The sequence below is a fragment of the Diorhabda carinulata genome, chromosome 6, assembly GCF_026250575.1.
Source record: "Diorhabda carinulata isolate Delta chromosome 6, icDioCari1.1, whole genome shotgun sequence".
NCBI classification, from domain to species: domain Eukaryota; kingdom Metazoa; phylum Arthropoda; class Insecta; order Coleoptera; family Chrysomelidae; genus Diorhabda; species Diorhabda carinulata.
Window position 1 is genome coordinate 25,656,528 of NC_079465.1, and position 19,967 is coordinate 25,676,494.

The 19,967-nt window shown below is 32.6% G+C and overlaps 1 protein-coding gene across 1 annotated transcript in view; it reads left to right on the plus strand.

Annotated features, from left to right (window-relative positions):
- LOC130895346 (lachesin-like) overlaps nt 1-19,967 on the plus strand; it is a 96,655-nt gene that overhangs the window by 25,203 nt on the left and 51,485 nt on the right. The window contains exons 3-4 of the mRNA XM_057802582.1: nt 4,010-4,152; nt 14,677-14,887. Of these exons, the coding sequence (XP_057658565.1) occupies nt 4,010-4,152; nt 14,677-14,887 (354 nt within the window). The remainder of the gene's footprint in view (nt 1-4,009; nt 4,153-14,676; nt 14,888-19,967) is intronic.

The window sequence follows — 19,967 nt, forward strand, 5'->3', positions numbered from 1 at the left end:
CTTTCCGAATCACTCCAACCATGACTTGAAGATTCTGGAGGGAGAGAGATTATATTTGGATATAATAGAAATTACTTAGTAAGTTTTGTAGTAATTTGACTATATGAATTATTCGAAAAAATCTAGAAATATTTCAAATACGGATGATGTAAATTTTGTATATAATCCCATCTTTATTTATGAGAAAATAGCTTTCGAATAAGTTGTTTTTATGGAGTTGGTTTCAAGGAAAAGAAAAAGACTCAAATCTGGGAACAGTAAGTGATTCGAGGGGGCTGAACCTGGTAAATTGGTAGCAATTAATTGATTTTGGTCATTGCAATAGCAGATGTTTGAGCTGGTGCATTTTTTTTATCCTTTTATCTTTGCACGATTTCTCTACTCAATACTTTTACATAATATTCGTCGTTGATAGTTTTTTTTTCAGAGATATTCAATGGAAATTATCCCAAAAAACCTACGCCATGACATCGCTTGCAGATGGAAGAGTCTTTGTCTTCTTTGGAGCCGATTGTCTCTTTTCAGTCCATTGTTTTGATTGTTTTTTGGTTTCGGGTGTGACGTGATGGATCCAGGCTTTATCCATAGTTATTAAAAAGTGCAGAAATTAAGTACATCTTTATAACGCTGTTTTTATTCCAATGTGAGCGAACGCCGCATCCAAATTTACTTTCAAACCTTCATTAAAACATGATTGCAATCACTGTCAAGATATTGATGACATCCATAAACCATATTGGAATCGATATTTACCGCCACAAAAATTATGTTTCACTAGTTTCTTCAGAATCTGCAGTTGAATTTGCTGGTGTTTCAGACAATTCTAAGCTTTCACCAGAATTTTGCCCGCCCCATGTGGAGACAGTTTCTGATTGGAATGGCTTACCATCCAAATTCTGGTTTCTTGATTCCAGTACACATTGAGGGAATCAAAAAGCTTCTATTTAGTGATTTCAAAGCTTTTTTTCTGCTTTGCTATTTCTCATATTTCTAGTTCCACGTCTGAGCTGAGGAAGAATGTCAGTCCAAAATTAACTAGAGTAGGACAACTTCGAAAATCTATTGTATATTGACTCTAAGAACCAAGAACATCTGTAAACAATCATTCATCAATCATAACGGTTTTATAGAAGATCGAAAAGGCTTCAACAAAATGTTGAGGTTAACTGCAGAGCTCTGGTATCTAATGAGTATCACATAGATGAGATTCTTCAGTAGAAAAGTTGATAAATGGAATGATAGATAAGAATAAATGGATAAAAAGGCATTAAAACCACTCTTTCACTACAATTTAATAACCTTTGAAGTCTTAAATTATCTTATGAATGAATAGTGATTATGTTGATTTCTTCAGTACTGTCTTTTTGATTGAAAAACTTTTGTGATCAATGATTTTAGATGGATTCACGAATTTCGTCATACATTTCTTATAAAACTTTATTTTGGATTAAGAAGAATTGAAATACAATACTAATATAAACTGAAAAAACGTACAATTCGAATGAATGTCGTTTTTAAACATTATGAATTAATTTTAAATCAAATGTTGGTACGTCAATATATATTTATTTATTGTGAAAACAGATCCTTATTTACCGAAAAATACGATTTTATGCTTTGATTCCTTTTCCAATCGATTTCATCCTACTTTATAACAGACTCCAATTTCAAATGAAAGATATTTGCCTTTGTTAACTTGTATAAAATAAATTGGAGTTTACGTATCGCTATTAGATTTGTTCAGAAATTGATTATATTGATGCTACTTCTTAAACTACTTTTTAAATGTTTTAATGATGATCTATTTTGATTTTATATGAAATATGGGTGATTCCGTTCTAACTGTGATTTTTTGTATTCAAAATTTCAAGATTTTAAAATTTAACTTTTCTAACTTTTTTATGCATATTATTCATCTATTTTACTGTAAAAATAAAACTCTAAGAGGAATTTACTACAACTTCAAAGTATCACGAGCAAGACACAAATGTCGGATTTTGAGTTCCACGGTACTGACTCATTTATCCACGGTACTGACATGGTAACTTAAGATATTAAACAACAAGTGCATCAATTTTCCTCAGTTTGATCATAAACATTAGAATTTATAAGGTAATTAGTTTAAATCATTTGTTACGACAAAAAAAATTAATAATTTATCGGTAAATTCTAGGAATGGACATGACACGGTACTGACATTCAAGTGATGTAGTATAAGTTTTCTTTAAGTGGCAAGTTATATTGTATAAAAATAATGTTTAAATATCTTAAGAATTATTCAATTAACACAAAATTTTTATTAATTGATTATTAATTAATGACTAGTACAAAAAAACAATACAGGACATTGAATATCACAGTTAGAACGGAATCACCCATATACCGAAAATTTGAGTGAGTCATCATCAAGTATTGATCAATTGATCAGCTTTATATGTAGAAAAAACACTAGAAAATAGGCAAAAGATACAAATAATTGTAGAAAAATTGAGGCAGGATTTATTATTGGGTGGAAACGCGACTAAATTCCCGCCAAATTTGCAAATATCAAAGGAGATTCAGTTATACGGGGGATATGGATCAATTTGTTTTTAAAATATTCCTTATTGAGATCAATACACCTTTGCAAGCGTTTGAACTTATTGCTGTTCCTCCAAACTATTAAAAATGTTAAACTCTATGATGGTAATGTCAAATTTGACGTTTCTTATATCAAAACTTAAGTAGCAGCCCTCGTATAGTAAATTAATGGAAAATCAAAGTTCTTCGCTTGAATCTACTGAATAAAATCATCACATTTTAATTCCTGAAAGTTATTTTCACGAAAGATGTAATAATAACGAACATGCAGGTGAAATTTCGAAACCAAAAGTTTATTTTTTATCTCGTAAATGAATAAGCCCTTCTACAAAGACCACCTGTAATTAATAATTAACTTTGGGTACTAAATTTGTCACTGGTTTTTTATTAATGAAATTTCACATGTGAAAATTTGTACTCTTCAATTTTAACATGTCGTTAAGACTAATCTCTAGTTGTATGAAGATTTAACCTCACTTTCTCGGTTGGAAACTCTTCCGAAGAAGGTGTTATTCGGCCTCTATTGAAGTACGTGAATAACTTGAATGAATATTAAATTGGACACCACCAGCTTATGAACGAACTAAGTTAAAAGTAAATACAAAAGGTGAAAAACCTGCAATTACCTTAGGAATTCGATAAATTAATTAAGTGACGACGTATACAGTTCTTGTAATAAATATGAAAATGAAAGACTTTATTGGAAATAAAAGTTCAGCAAGAAAAATATGTTTCAATAGTGGAAATTTGCATATTCCACGCTTGAAGATCGCAAGCTATTTCTGCGTGGTAGAAAACCAAAATTGCGTATTTTAAAGATATTAAATAAAATGTATAAAAGTTATAGAATAACACTACACGGATAAACCGATTTTTAAACGAAACGTCGTGTTGCCGAAAGATTTATTTGAAGCGAGCATTGAAAATCAGTTGTTAGACGAAGAAACCGCAGCAAAAAAAGGTCAATTCGAGTGGAAAGTCTTGTTGAAGGTCTGTTGTAATTAGCGTACATCAAAATTATCACTGTCGAGGTATACAGGATCTTTCAAACCGTCACATGTCTATAACGCATAGATTAATCGCCAATTAACAATAAGGTTCAGCCAATCAAAGCTTGTGGTAGACAGAACCATAAAAGTATTTAGCTGCTGCCGCATTTTTGAACTTTGCCTTATAGACAAGTGATTGTTTGGTGATTTTAAATCGATTTTTAATACAGTGACATAACTCGCATACGAACGTTTTGATAGACCCTGTATAGTAGAAAATTGATGGGAATGTATAAGATAAAGAATGTGTAGAAAGAATAGGTGATTATTAAGCTATGCTGTGGGCAAATTGAGACCTGGTTATCCTACTAAGATCCAGCATATCTAAATAATTTTATCTTGAGAAACGGTAGGTTTCAATATTGATTATTTTGTTTCAGATCAATCGATGGGTCAAACTTTAACAGTGGCTAGATTATCTACAGGAACGCCGCAATTCATAGGGCCAATTCAAAATGTGACGGTAGCCCTCGGAAGGGAAGCTGTTCTCAGCTGTACCGTCACAGATCTTGGGAATTATAAAGTGAGTAATTACTAAATGAAGTAAACAAAAAATGATTTATCGAATATAATTAATCTTATATATGTAAACAAGCAATTATTTTGTCCTGTATAATGTCATATTATGTATGTGCCGTTTTTACCCACTCGAAAATAGCGTAAAACCAAAGAAAATAACGCATTTTTTTCGATGTGAAATAGAGAAAATATTGACATCGATAGTATTCTCGATAAACCCTGTATAAGCCTCTTTAATCCCCTTTTGACATTGATAGTATCTTTTTCTATACATTCTGTATATACATTTGAAATAGTATCAAACGGTATAATTAATATAATCTAATAAGTATATCTGAATAGTAAGTTTCCAATTCCTCACGAGCAATAACAAAGATGCCCTTTTTTGGCATCAAAGGTTTATTCCACCCCGTATAATATGTGTCATTTATTCAACTCGATGACTGTATACCCTTATGCCATCGATTTTTCGACCCTGTATGTCACGCGCCTGACTGTAGAGGGGTTTTACGTGATGAAGATCTTTCTGAGGAGGTCTAAGAAATTTTCATCTCTACTAAAACCGTTTCATTCAGGTTTTTAATTGCTAACTTCATTGATCAATCGAGCGATGATTCTTATAATCCATTTTTAAGAATTTCAATCTAGAGCAAGGACAATCTGCTTACTAAAATTAGACCACGGCGAACTGACCCTAAATGATATGAAAGAACTTCCTCAGAATATCATTTCAAGGACCAATCTTACTGATAGAATGGGAATTATGAGGTGATAAAAGACAGAGCAATATCTTGACTAAGATATTGATGAAACTGAGGATGATATCAACGATGAATCTACTTGTTTATCTTCATTAATGTTTGAGTTATAATGTACCTTATATTTTTAGCCTTGATGGAGATCAAATGAAAGATCGAAACGTTAGAGTTTCAACTTTTAAGAAGTACATGTACCAAGGGCAATCTTTGATTTGTCAAACGGACAATTGGGATGCACCGTGTAGCGTGACGTCCGATTAGATCTGCATTTGCTTTGAGTGTTTATGAATCCCAAGGGCGGACTATCATATCTGCTGGGGTTATCTTAAAGTCGTGTCCGTTGAAAATTCATATTCCAAATGAAAATCCTCTAAATGTTTTTATGTTTTCCCTTGAAACAATATAAATAAATTAGAAGTTCTACTATATGAATTCCCCCGTCGCCATTAAAATAATTATCCTGCCACATGGAAAAAAATCTTGTTGTAAACGTCGCGTAGCAATCAAAGTTTCTATAGTCTTTCAATCGACGTTTTTCCCCATTCAATTCACGCGCCGCGTTATGGATTGCCTTTCGTGACATCGAAGAACGATCTAGCAATAAGAACTTTGTTTTAATGAAATGGATTGTATGGAGGAACAAAGAAACTGTATCATTATTGAAAGTGGAAACAGATGTTTCGGCTTGCTGTGATAAATTGACTAATGCCAAATTTTTTTGCTATATTATTGATTGCTTATAACTTTAGAATGATGTGAAGATCCTTATATTGGTTGAGAAGTTATGTTCCGGTTTAATACGGGACCTTCAAGAGTTCATCAATCAATTTTATCGAAGTAGATTACTGGGTATTATGTGCCTTAGGCTGTCTTACTGTGACCCAATTAATTGATTATAGAAGATTGATGATACTGGTTTAATGGATAAGAGTTTTTCTAAATGCTAGTATTTATCTTATCAACTTTTATTTATCATTCATATCCTTTTCAAAACTTTAGTTTTGCTGTTGTCATTGTAGAGGCATCGTTCAAGTCAATGCAGTACACTACATGCAATTTGATTTTGACGTCTTGAAAGAGTTTCCTTCACTGCCACTCGTCCATGAAGTCCACCTTGATCTGACTGTTATCTCTGGATCTATGAGTTGTTTATGGATCAATATTTTTAGCAGTTGAGGCTTTTCGAGGCCGCTCTCAACGTTTTCTATCGCCTAACTCATGGTGGACGCATGGTCCACGATACGACGATACACCATGAAGACTTGCGATGTAAAAGTTTCAGACGACATTATCTGGAAAACTATGCTTTTTCGAGAAAAATAGTGGAAAGCAAAGTTGTACCAGATAAAATTTCCGACAATTTTGCTATCAAAATTTTTGACGTACGTTGCATAGTTAAGCCGCTAGAGGGCGCGCACACGATTTCAAAACTAATTTCGTACATTATCTAGAAAACTATGCTTTTTTCGAGAAAAATAGTGAATAGTAAAGTTGTAGCAAATAAAATTTCCCACAAATTTACTATTGAACTTTTTGACGTATGTTGCATAGTTAAGCCGCTGGAGGGCGCGCACAAGATTTCAAATCTAATTTCGTACATTATCTAGAAAACTATGCTTTTTCAGGAAAAATAGTAAACAGCAGAGTTGTAGCGGATAATATTTACGACAACTTTTGCCCGCAACTTTTTTCTGAATAATGCATAGTTTCGCCGCTAGGGGGCGCGAAAATTTTTCAAAAATCAGTTTTTCCAATTTTTCGTGAAAAGATATTCCGCTTTCCACATCGCCTCATTTTAGAAGATTTGAGGATGCCGGGCACCTACCAGCTGTCTTCTGCTTGATGGTGCAGCAGCTTCCGGTTACTGGTATACAGGGTGCGCTGAAACAAGTTCCAGAAGCCTCTATATACAATGAGGCATATATAACCGAATACACGATTGTTCCAGTCCCTCCAGCGGTGAAACTAAACAGAATTAAAAAACAATTTCAGACAAAAGTTGTGCGGAATTGTATGTTGTATAAGGTTGTCATTCAATATTTTCCCACGGCTGCATAGTTTTCCAGGAAAGTCGGAAAAAAATTTTCGCGCCCTCTAGTGGCTTAAATATGCGTTATTGAGAAAACATTTTCAGACAAAAGTTGTGGGGAATCTGTTCTGCTACAGCCTTGCTATCCACTACATTACCCGGAAACGCATAATTTTCCAGAAAATGCAAGAAATACGTTTTGAAATGTTCTGCGCTCCCTCTAGCGGTTTAACTATACAACTTATGATAAAATAATCAACGGCAAGGTTATATATGTCTATATCTCCGCCCCTCCCTTCTATTTTCGAGATTGCGGTAATTAGAATTCGGTCTCAAACGGCCAAAATACATCGAAATTACTAACCTAAAAATGTTTATTCAAATTAAACCATTCGAAAAATTCAATGTTACAAACGGTAATTTTATATGATGCACCATCTTATTGATACTATATCCTGGATTTTTCTCACTAGTTTGATTTGAAAACACCGTAATTATATGCTATCATACCAAGATGCTTCAAATATCGTTAAGCTGTTAAATTACCTCAAAAGAAATAAGGACCAATAAATCTTTCTTTCACGATTTTTTTGGTGTGTTTGGTCTGAATCTATCGTACACTTTCCTGAGTTCAGTAGCGATAATTTGATCAATTTACAGTACTACTTATACAAAACCTTCCCTCGTTTGAAATCATCATCCCATTCAGAACATTCTCAACGATCTTATCCCGAGAGTTCGGAAACTTGAACTTTGTATAAATTACTGCTCAACATTTTGTTGTAAGGCAGTTTCTGTTATATTTTCATGAGGATTGTCTTCTAATGATAGCAAAATATCTAATTTTGCACTGGTCTTATGGATTTAGGAACATCCCTCACATTTTAACGTATGGACGCGAGTGCTGGCAACTAAAAGATGGATATTGGAAAAATGTAGACGTTGTGGAAATGAAGTAGTTAAGAAGATCGATAGAAGAAGTCGAGGAAGACCCTCAAGGACCAGGAAGAAAGTAATGGATCAGAATATGAAGGTGTAGCTTACGAAATGCGTTATGGGAATAGAGCTCATGGGAACCCGAAGACTCCAACTACTGATTCATACTGATACCTGGAAGTTGATGGAATAAGCTTGCTGGGACTAAAAAGTGTTATACATATTCATGAATTTGAATGTGAAGTTGTCGAAAATTGTTTATTTATCCCCTAGCAATGTAAATAATGAATAATGAGTAAAATTCGCTGATATGGTTCTGGTATGGTGTACGGTTTCTACAAGATGAATTTCCAGACCTTGTCTGAGTCAAATAAGAGGAAAATCTGTAGATTCTAGTTTATTTACAACTGCCTCAGTAGATCAAATGTTTTTCCAAATCAACCTTACGTCGATTAATCAAGTTTGGTGTGGCTGATTTTGTTCTATAATATCGTCAACAAAACTTTTAGGTCTTACGTTTTGTAAAAAAGTTATCACAAATTTGACAAATATCACATATTGAAAACATTTGATTCAATAATTATATCTATCTAAACTCAAAATGAAGATCAACTAAAGAATAAAGTTAAAAAACATATCCGCTATTGATAACGAAGCGCCACAATAAATTCCGTTCCAGTAATTGGGAATATGGTGAATGCAGCTTCCGCTGACCTCTTTCCAGTAAACTTTAAAATTCAATTTGAAACTTCTTTTATGTTATTTCTTCGACGAACTTAACTGCGGATACCGCGGTTGTGGCAGGTGTTTCGTCGACTCATTCTTATAAATTACATTTTCATAGAAAGTTCCCATTGGAAATATCAGGAACTACGACGAAATTCTCATCGAAGGGTATTCAAAACCAAATATATTTGAATTTTGAATGATAATATAAAAGTAAAATTAGTATTAAATGTCAATTTTTGATTGTAGAGGTGATTAATTTCAATTACCAAAGATGAACACACTATTTTACACTACCTATATACCAACACTAACGATTATACTGTCTGAGGCGCGTTTCTAGTTTCAGAATGTATATCACCAACGGTTCCGGAAATTCCAACTTGATTAATTACCAATATCAAGAATTTAGTTGAAGTTGTGAGTTAAATGGAAGGAATTGAAACAAAAATAACGAAATGAAGTATCATAAAGGAATTTATTTCAAAAAATCTGATTAATTTAATTCCAACAATCATCTTGTTAGTCTTGAACTTCAATAACCTTTTCCACCTCGTTCTTTAGATAGATTTAGATCTCTTATCATCTTTTTGTTGATATGCCTGAAAGTATTTCTGTGGTTGATAATAATTTTGGCTCTTCCTCATTTGGAAGTGTGTCCTTGAGTGTTTTAGTAAAAGTTTCGATGTTGTTCCTCCAGTATAGCTCCTGATACATTTTTTTCTTCATCTGTCAAGAATTGGACCGTCAACTTTATTTCTTACAAGTTTCTGTTTAGGTTAGTCTCCCTAGATTGTTAAGATTTCAGGAAATTTCCAATAAATATCAAATTTGAAAATATTAACTGAACTATACCAGTATTTTCAGGAAAAATTGGCTAAATGGGCATGCGGGGAGTTCTGGTAAGTCCTTCTTTTTTTAGGGTCACGTGAGTGGCTAAAATTACTTGAAAATTATCGAAGATATACGTTGAATAATTGATAATGATCCAATATCCGCGAACATCCGTCATTTGTGTACCTTAATGTTCATTTTGGACAATTGATTCGCTGCGTGGCTCACAAGGTCAAGTTACCTGACACCCTGTGATTTCTTATTGCGGGGCCATCTCGAGGACCGCTTGCAAGAGAACCACGCACCCTTTCGAACTGCAAGTGGAGAAGAATTTGAGTTCATGGAAGGATATAATTGAAGTTGTGAATAAAATACGTGTGTGAATGTCGTCTAACTCATTTAGAGCTATTGCGATGGTTTTATAAAGGTTTTTGAACTCATTTTAGTGATTGTCATGACCAAACTTGGCTGAACAACCAAAGTATTCAACACACTCAGACCACAGCGACTATTTCGTACTTCCTAACCTTAAATTTTTACTTGTGAGAGAGTTTCTTCCTAAACAATCCTGGTATTTTGTTTTATATCAATAAAAAGTGAAATTACAAAATATATAAGCCTATTTTCAATTCATTTTACGGTTGTTTCCCCATTTTTCATGCATCTTAATTACCATTTATTAAATTACAAAAAAAATCGCTTATAACTGTTCATATTTACGCTAAAATGTCCATTAACTACTCAATGTTTAGTATATTAGAATCCGTGTATTTAACGCCGTTAAAATTTTGTATCGGTTTAACTAAAATTCCCAAACAGACGTCTATAACGGCATCTTCAGTTGAGTATTAATGTCTCCCCCAAGTTACAAACTAGCTAAAGCTTATTAAAGGACAGGCATCTCCTCGTGCAAATTTTCAAATAAATTACTTCGGAAAAGTTACTCCTGCGGGAGTTGAAACGCTATAATGGCAAGTGTTAAACGTTTCTGGAGTATATCAGGTCTGGCGGTGTCATACTTGACTCCGGCTGAATTAACAAGATGAATTGCGTCCTTTTTTTGTAGTTGGGTATCGTCGGAAAGACTCCTTGAATGTTAATTCATATTTTCACTCCGAAATAAAAAATACAGACGGTAAAAAATTGATGCGATAACTTTTTTACGGGTTTGAGGATTCCTCAAACAAAAAATTTCGACTGGATTAAACGATTATCTGGAATGGTATAGACATGAAATATTCGAGGATTTCGGATTTATTATTTTTTTCTCAAGATACGAGATTGGTCCTAGAATTACCTGGCCTAACGAAGGAAAAAGAATTTTTTGTTGATATGCAATATTCGGTACTTTTTGGAATGCCTACTATGTCTGATAGCTCGGAAATTTTCAGTCCACGATCATCCAGTTCCGGTTTGAAGATTTTTTAAAAAATTTCTGTCTAGTAGAATGTGGTTCAGCTTCAATATTCATTGAGCTAATGCCTTTTAAAAGAAAATCTCATAACGATAAACATTTTTTCCAATTCACTACCATTCTCCTACTATAAACGCTGGAATATCTAGAAATAGATCTAAGTTCTGAATTTGTATTTAATCTGCTCTCATCCTATGAAGCCCTACAGTCTTGACTGTACGATTAATGCGTTTTTTTTCATTGTAAACGAGTTTGTTGTCAAATAAACCCCGTAATCATCTGATAGGACTCCTGTCAACCCGGTTCTTTTCCCATAACTTAAACTTTTACCAATACTTCATTTACTTTTCAGTCATAAATCAAGGTCAAATTTGATATATTTCTGTTTCATACCTGAATATACCTCTTTGTGAATGACGTATCTATCAAAAAAATCTATAAACAACCCCTGATACGTCTCGTATTGAGCCATTACTTTTTCTACGACTCAAATTGTCACCAACACTTTGATTGATAGAACTTTGAGTCATAATTAAGTACGAATTTGACATATTTCAGATGTCAAACTCGAATACTCTTTTGTAAATAAGTTATCTATCGAACATCACGACAAACAACCACCATATTCACCTGATACGGCTCATATTGACCCATCTTTCTGTTCATAACTCAAATTATCACCGAAACTTTGAATGGTAGACATTTCAGCCATAATCGAGTTGGAATTTGACATCTTGTAGCTGTCAAAGTCGAATACTTCTGTAAAAATAGGTTATCTATCAAAAATTTCATTGGAAACATTTGAAATAATCAAAATAGAATCATAGGAAAATTGCACCGAGGAAATCTATTGCGAAACATCTTCTTTCTCATCATCATGATTCTGTTTAAAATTATGAAGATTTCCGATGCATAATGTATCTAATTTATAATCCACTGTTAAGGTCCAACAACTCAATTCAGAAAATCCGGCTTAAGAAGAACATCTTTACATATTTTATGATCGGTTAGCATACTGTAAAATCTGTTTACGTATTCAAGCTGAAAAGAAAATTGAAATAAAAATTTCCCAATATAGCTGAAACGTTCCGGATATAGAGCGATGTTATTTTTTATTCGCAACCAGATATTCGGGAATAAAAGATAATATAATTTTTGGAGCTTTCATGTTTAAGTACATTCCTCAAAATGACTGATAGGAAACGGTCCTTATCTTATATCAAACAGGATAATTGGATGATATAATTACTGTAATTAACTTAAAGATCTGGTCTACAACAAGATCTCTTACAATTCGTCTCCTTTTTGTGTAAATTGACTCTTTTTTGTTTAATCTAACCTAATATTAAAATTATGCAAATTGTGGGTTCGACCTTAGAACGTCGGTCTCGAATAACAAGAAATTTCAGAAGCGGTAGAGCTTCTAATTTTACAAATGCAAACGCCTCACCGACGTTTTTTAAGAAATATATTCTTCTTAATCTAATCTTTTAATATTTTTAGATATTTCAAGACATGTACAGGACAGTACTCAGATACAAAAAGTAACATCTGGACAGAGACGTCATATTTTAAAAGTGATATCAAGTGATAAAAAGATATGTACAGGACAGTACTCAGCTACAAAAAGTAACATCTGGACAGAGACGTCATATTTTAAAAGTGATATCAAGTGATAAAAAGATATGTACAGGACAGTACTCAGCTACAAAAAGTAACATCTGGACAGAGACGTCATATTTTAAAAGTGATATTAAGTGATAAAAAGATATTTACAGGACAGTACTCAGCTACAAAAAGTAACATCTGGACAGAGACGTCATATTTTAAAAGTGATATCAAGTGATAAAAAGATATGTACAGGACAATACTCAGCTACAAAAAGTAACATCTGGACAGAAACGTCATATTTTAAAAGTGATATTAAGTGATAAAAAGATATGTACAGGACAGAACTCAGCTATAAAAAGTAACATCTGGACAGAGACGTCATATTTTAAAAGTGATATCAAGTGAAAAAAAGATATGTACAGGACAGTACTCAGCTACAAAAAGTAACATCTGGACAGAGACGTCATATTTTAAAAGTGATATCAAGTGATAAAAAGATATGTACAGGACAGTACTCAGCTACAAAAAGTAACATCTGGACAGAGACGTCATATTTTAAAAGTGATATCAAGTGATAAAAAGATATGTACAGGACAGTACTCAGCTATAAAAAGTAACAGCTTGACATAGGCGTCATATTTTGAAAGTAATATGATGCTTAAGGAAACTCGAAATAATGATATTGAAATCGAATGTGATAGAAATTTTTTGTCTTGGTTTAAATTTGATCAAAACAACTACGTATAGTTTTTTCTGTGCGAAACAACAAGATTATTGAACCTATGAAGTGACCACTATTATAAAAACAAATCTACAGTTCAACTCAACATGTTGGGAGAAACAGAGATAGATTTTTGAAGATGAAAATATTTCATGAGAATTGAGGAAATTTTTATTACAAAATTACAAAAATCTTTCAAAACAAACTGTGGACAGAGTTATATCCATTCATCGATATTCAAAACTTAATCTCATTCGAATTTGTTATAATACAGCTGTCAAACGAGTTATATGTTGAAAAAATCAACAAACAACCATCATATTCACTTGATACGACTTCTATTGAGCTATTTCTCTAAATAAAAGTGAAATTACCACTAAAAAAATATTATTTATAGACATTTGTGCTATAATCCAGTTCTGATTTGACTTTTTTCAGCTGTCAAATTAATATATTTCATCCTAAGCGATTTATCTGTCAAAAATATTAATAAACAACCCCCCTTAGTCACCTAATACGACTCCTATTGCCAAATTCTTCTATCTATAGCTCAAATCCACATAAAAATATAGATTCATCGACATTCAAAACATAATCTCATTCGAATTTGACATAATACAGCTGTCAAACGAGTTATATGTTGAAAAAATCAACAAACAACCATCATATTCACCTGATACGACTTCTATTGAGCCATTTCTCTAAATAAGAGTGGAATTACCACTAAAAAATATTATTTATAGACATTTGTGCTATAATCCAGTTCTGATTTGACTTTTTACAGCTGTCAAATTCATATATTTCATCCTAAACGATTTATCTGTCAAAAATATTGATAAACAACCCCCATAGTCACCTGATACGACTCCTATTGCCAAATTCTTCTATCTATAGCTCAAATCCACATAAAAATATAGATTCATCGACATTCAAAACATAATCTCATTCGATTTGACATATTACAGCTGTCAAACTAATTTCACGTTGAAAAAATTAACAAATAACCACCATATTTACCTTATACCACTTCTATTGAGCTATTTCTCTCAATAAAAGTGAAATTACCACTAAAAAATATGATTTGTAGATATTTGGGCTATAAACCCATTCTGACTTTTTTCAACTGTCAAATTTCATATGACAGTGTGAACAAATTTGAAGTATTTCAGCTGTCAAATTTATATATTTTATTATAAACGATTTACCTGTCAAAAACATTAATAAACAACCCCTATAAGTCATAAATAACCACTTAAAATTTGGTTCAAACATATTTAGTTCGAATCAGTTTTTTTAAAGTTAATATATCTGACGAAAATTGAGAAAAAATAAAAAATTTACTAAAATGTTCATGAATGAATGAGACTCATGACTTAATAGAAAAAAATAATGATTAGATTTAATTACTCCATAATATCCAGTTAAATTGAAGAAATCGATGATTTCTTTGGTATTCAAGATAGATTTTTTCGTAATATTCGTTTGTTCTTAATTTTTAGGTCGGATGGATGAAAGCTGACGACCAAACTATACTTGCACTTCACACTAGGGTCATAACTCACAACCCCAGAATAACAGTTAATCACGATGACAACTTGAAGACGTGGCAATTGCGTATACGACAACTGAAGGAGTCGGACCGTGGCTGTTATATGTGCCAAATAAATACGGGGGAAATGAAAAAACAATACGGCTGCATCGACGTACATGGTAAGATGATTTTGTAATTTATGAGAATGTAACTAACTTTATAAATGACAGTTTGGCAACTACAGTTTGAAAATTTTTCTATAGAATATTGTTCGTGATGGAATCATTTGAAAAATGATGAGAAAAAATAATTAATTAATGTACTAAGATGGAAGTTTATATATAACTGTCTTTTTTTATGTTTTCTCGAGGAAATTCTTATCACCTTTGCATCTTGGACGTTGAGCATTTTGCTTGATGCCCATTATCATATTTGGGCATCTGATATTTTGCATATTCAAAAAAAAAACTGAAAAATTTTAACTTGAAATTAGTTAAGATGGCCGGCCATTTTGTGTGAACTTACAAAAATAAGAAATAAAGACCGAGGAGGAGGTGAACGGAAGAAATTAAGATGACAAAGGAAGGAAGATAGTAGGTAATAAGAGAAAATTCACAGGAATGAAGGAAATTGAACTGCTGTAGTTAGAGGACTCAACTACAGCATATCGTACACCTGAAAAGGTGGAGCGGCTCCAGGATTAAGTAACTAAGTATGTTTTATCAACATTTTTTTGGATAAAAATTCGGATTTTGCTGTGAAAAGTGCCAAATGTCAAGTGCCTCTTTTAGTGAACCAAATAAATAATCGTCGCATGGCGATAAATCGGGATAATAAGTAGGTTGTTTCAATTTTTCCCTAATCAATCACGTCGTTTCAATAAATAGACAGATTTCGCCGTTTTTTAGTAGGTTATCATAATTCTGCGCGTTCACAGTATTATGTTCAATAAGAATATCAACAGCAATTACTGAATAAGACTAGCAACACGAAATTCTGGAACTTGAAACTCAAAAAAATTTTGAAACGCGAATAACTCGAAAACTAAGAGGAATTCGGAAAAAACTATACAATCCAAAAATTCAGAGCACAAAATTTTCTATAAAAAAGATCCTCAGTTATTTTTTCGTTGGAGTCATTATTTGAGAATAAATCTCCCTCAATTTACGTTCCAGGCGCACATGGAAACTGCTCTAACTCTTGGAGAACTACTTCGTTTTCAAAAAATCAAAATACATCATGATGATTGAGATCTCTATTTTCTACTTGAGTGAGTTATGGAGATTTTTGTGCTGTACAGTTTTGGCCTCGGCACTTTTTTCGAATCTTACATAGTTATCGAGTTAATCGCGAATCAAACTATTTTTGAGCGTTCAAACCCATTTTATAACGGAAATTTTGAGGTCAGGATAATATTTAATACTTTTTTGTACAGAATGTCGTGCTTCACATTTTTTGCCCCGGCAGTTTGTGTCAAAATCGTTGTAGTTTTCGAGTTATTCGCGAATCAAAATATTTTTGTGCATTCAAACCCATTTTATAATGAAGATTTTGAGGCTAGAAAAAAATTTAAACCTTTTTTTTTGTACAGAATGTCATGCTCCTCATTTTTTGCCCCGACTGTTTCTGTCGAAAGCGTCATAGTTTTCGAGTTATTCGCGATTCAAAATATTTTTGAGCGTTCAAACCCATTTTATAATGAAAGTTTTGAGGCTAGAAAAAAATTGAAACTTTTTTTTCTACAGAATGTTGTGCTCTAGATTTTTTGCTCCGGGTTTGATTCGAAATCCTCGTAGTTTTCGAGATATTCGCGATTCAAAATATTTTTGAGCGTTCAAACCCATTTTATAATGAAGATTTTGAGGCTAGAAAAAAATTGAAACTTTTTTTTCTACAGATTGTTGTGCTCTAGATTTTTTGCTCCGGGTTTGATTCGAAATCCTCGTAGTTTTCGAGTTAATTGCGATTCAAAATATTTTTGAGCATTCAAACCCATTTTATAATGAAAGTTTTGAGGCTAGGAATAAATTGAAACTTTTTTCTGTACAGAATGTTGTGCTTCACATTTTTTGCTCCAACAGCTTCTGTCGAAATCGTCGTAGTTTTCGAGTTATTCGCGATTCAAAATATTTTTGACCGATCAAACCCATTTTATATTGAAGATTTTGAGGCTAGGAAAAAATTTAAATCTTTTTTTTGTACAGAATGTCATGCTCCTCATTTTTTGCCTGGACTGTTTCTATCGAAAGCGTCATAGTTTTCGAGTTATTCGCGAATCAAAATATTTTTGTGCATTCAAACCCATTTTATAATGAAAGTTTTGAGGCTAGGAAAAAATTGAAACTTCTTTTTTGTACAGAATGTTGTGCTTCACATTTTTTGCCCCGACAGCTTCTGTCGAAATCGTCGTAGTTTTCGAGATATTCGCGATTCAAAATATTTTTGAGCGTTCAAACCCATTTTATAATGAAGATTTTGAGGCTAGAAAAAAATTGAAACTTTTTTTTCTACAGAATGTTGTGCTCTAGATTTTTTGCTCCGGGTTTGATTCGAAATCCTCGTAGTTTTCGAGTTAATTGCGATTCAAAATATTTTTGAGCATTCAAACCCATTTTATAATGAAAGTTTTGAGGCTAGGAAAAAATTGAAACTTCTTTTTTGTACAGAATGTTGTGCTCCACATTTTTTACCCCGGGTTTGTCTCGAAATCCTCGTAGTTTTCGAGTTATTTTGCGATACAAAATTTTTTTTTAGTAAGTTTGTTAAGAGTTACTAGACGTATTAAGTATGCCAAAACCTCTTTTTTTAGCCTTTTTAGCTCGAAATTGCTTAATTTGCCTGTACTATGAAACGTTCTTTTATATCTGTATAGCTAACCATACTCAAGGAAACTCCCTACGGTTCAAGTGCTTGTTTCCTCTTTCCATACTTCAATAGGAAAATCTGAAAATTGAAATTTATTAATAAAACTCATTGTGTTTTCATATTTATAACCTTCAACTGCCCTTTAACTCTATAGTTTTTTTTTGACTAAATAACAGATTACCTCCGCATAGTTTCTTAAACATTTTCCTCAATGTTCATTATTGTACATCATCATTTAATGTTTAAATAGACTCAAATTACGTAAATGTTGTAGAACAAAACTAATTTCAACTTCGCTCGTACTTCTGGTATCAACTAGAATTAATTAAAAGTGAACTTTTCGTGTATAAAAGCTATAAAACAGGTATTCTAGGAGAGGAATGCCAATAATTTGGATGGAGGAAATAAAACACTCCGATGAGGAAAAAATAAAATGAGACGGGACTTCTTTGACGATATAAATAGAGAAGCTTCGAACGAAAGTTTGAGCTGATAAAAAGTTTATCATCGCTCGTTTCTATTGTCTTATCGTACGGAAAAATTTAGGGACGATGTGTTTTGCCATTCAGCTATTCTAACTTAATTACATAAACAAAAGGCATAAATTTTTATATCTAGGATAGATTAGATAAAGTGAGCTCTATTATTTTCAAAATATAAGCCAAAGACTGATAACGTTTTCTATTTTACGAGTTTACTACGAGGTTAATATACGAGATATGAATCAACTAATGAAATTTCTTTCTCGCTTTCAGCGATAAGAGTTCCAGAAACTCACATTTATCAACAGGGGGAAACAAAATGTTAAACAGAAAAAGTAATATATGAGGTTTAACAATGTAGGTGTTTGTTTTGATATATCGAAAAACATATACAAATTTTCGATTTTTGATTTCTTTTTAGCGTTTACTTATCTATCTGTTGTGTGAAAATCGACCTAAAGATCTATGTATACTAGATATAATCTCTTATCTTTTTGTCTTCTGAATACATGTACAAGAGTTGCCTCAAAAGTTTCCTACATATAACATCGCTCAATAAGTCGTGTTGCTGACACACAGATGGCGCTGCCATTGTCAAATCCATATGTCGTTTATGGAGTACCAACTTTCCAGAACTACATGTAAAATTTCATGACATTTCGATTAGTCAGAAAAAAGTGTCAGCCATTTAAGTGAAGCTATTTTTGTTATTTTCAAAACAATGGATTCAAAGCAATTTAATGAGTTGATAATAATAAGAATACTGTACAAGCTCAGCAATGGCTTCAAAAGTATTATCTAGACTCTGCTCTATTGATAAAAACCATTTATTATTGTTTTGCTAAATTAAAACGTGGTGGTATGATGGTGATAGTTCTGGTCGTCCAATTGCAGTAGTTTCTCCAGAAAACATCAGAAAAGTCCACATGTTTACATGTAATAAAGAAGATATGTGACAATGGATGAAACTTGGACCCATCACTTCACTTAGGAATCAAAATCATCATCAACTGAGTGGACTGTAGCCGGTGAACTACGTCCAAAGACGCAACAGTCAGCTGAGAAAGTTATAGCATCAGTATTTTGGGATGCGCATGGAATATTGTTCAAGGACCATCTCCAAAAAGGAGAGATAATCAATAGAGAATACTCCATAGAGTATTGAATACAAAAAATAAGAAAAAACATCCTTATATGTCGAAGAAAAAACCACTGTTTCCCCAAGACACTGATTCATAAGTCGATGGCAACGGTGGTTAAATTGAACAAATTAAACGTCTAGATATGATCCCCAGTGTTTACTGGCTATTCGCTGATGTCAAAAAAATGCCACTGACAAGGAACTCAGCTCAAATGAAGAAGCATTTGCTCTACATGGCATCGACAACTTAGAGAAACGTTGGATGATTGTATTGTTGTTTTTGGAGGAAATCATATTGATGAATATAAAACTTGCTTCGAGTCCAACTAATGGCAACCATTTTTGTATAGTAATAGGATTATGGTCATCGACATAATGACAATTTCGCTTCAAACGATTCCCGACATCCATTTTTGAACCATGTAATAAATTGGTTATTTTTTTTTTGCAAATTAGCTATTCCAAATTTGTTTTTAATCATTTTTTTACTTATCCTCAAATTATTTGACAATATTCCTTAAACTGTTTCAAAAAAATGTTAGAAGATGTTATTCATTCAGCTTTATTATATAAGATAAGAAACTTTGTCCAAAATTCTTGTGTTTTCTTTGTTGGACCAAATCAGAAGCTGATATTCTTTCTTTTACATGTGTCCAAACGACTTTATTCGGAAGGAATTATTTTGATACGGTGTCACTACTCGTTATCCTTTCATGCATACTTCAAACTTCCTTCTGATATAGTAAAATGGTTAGCTAGAACTTTTTATCA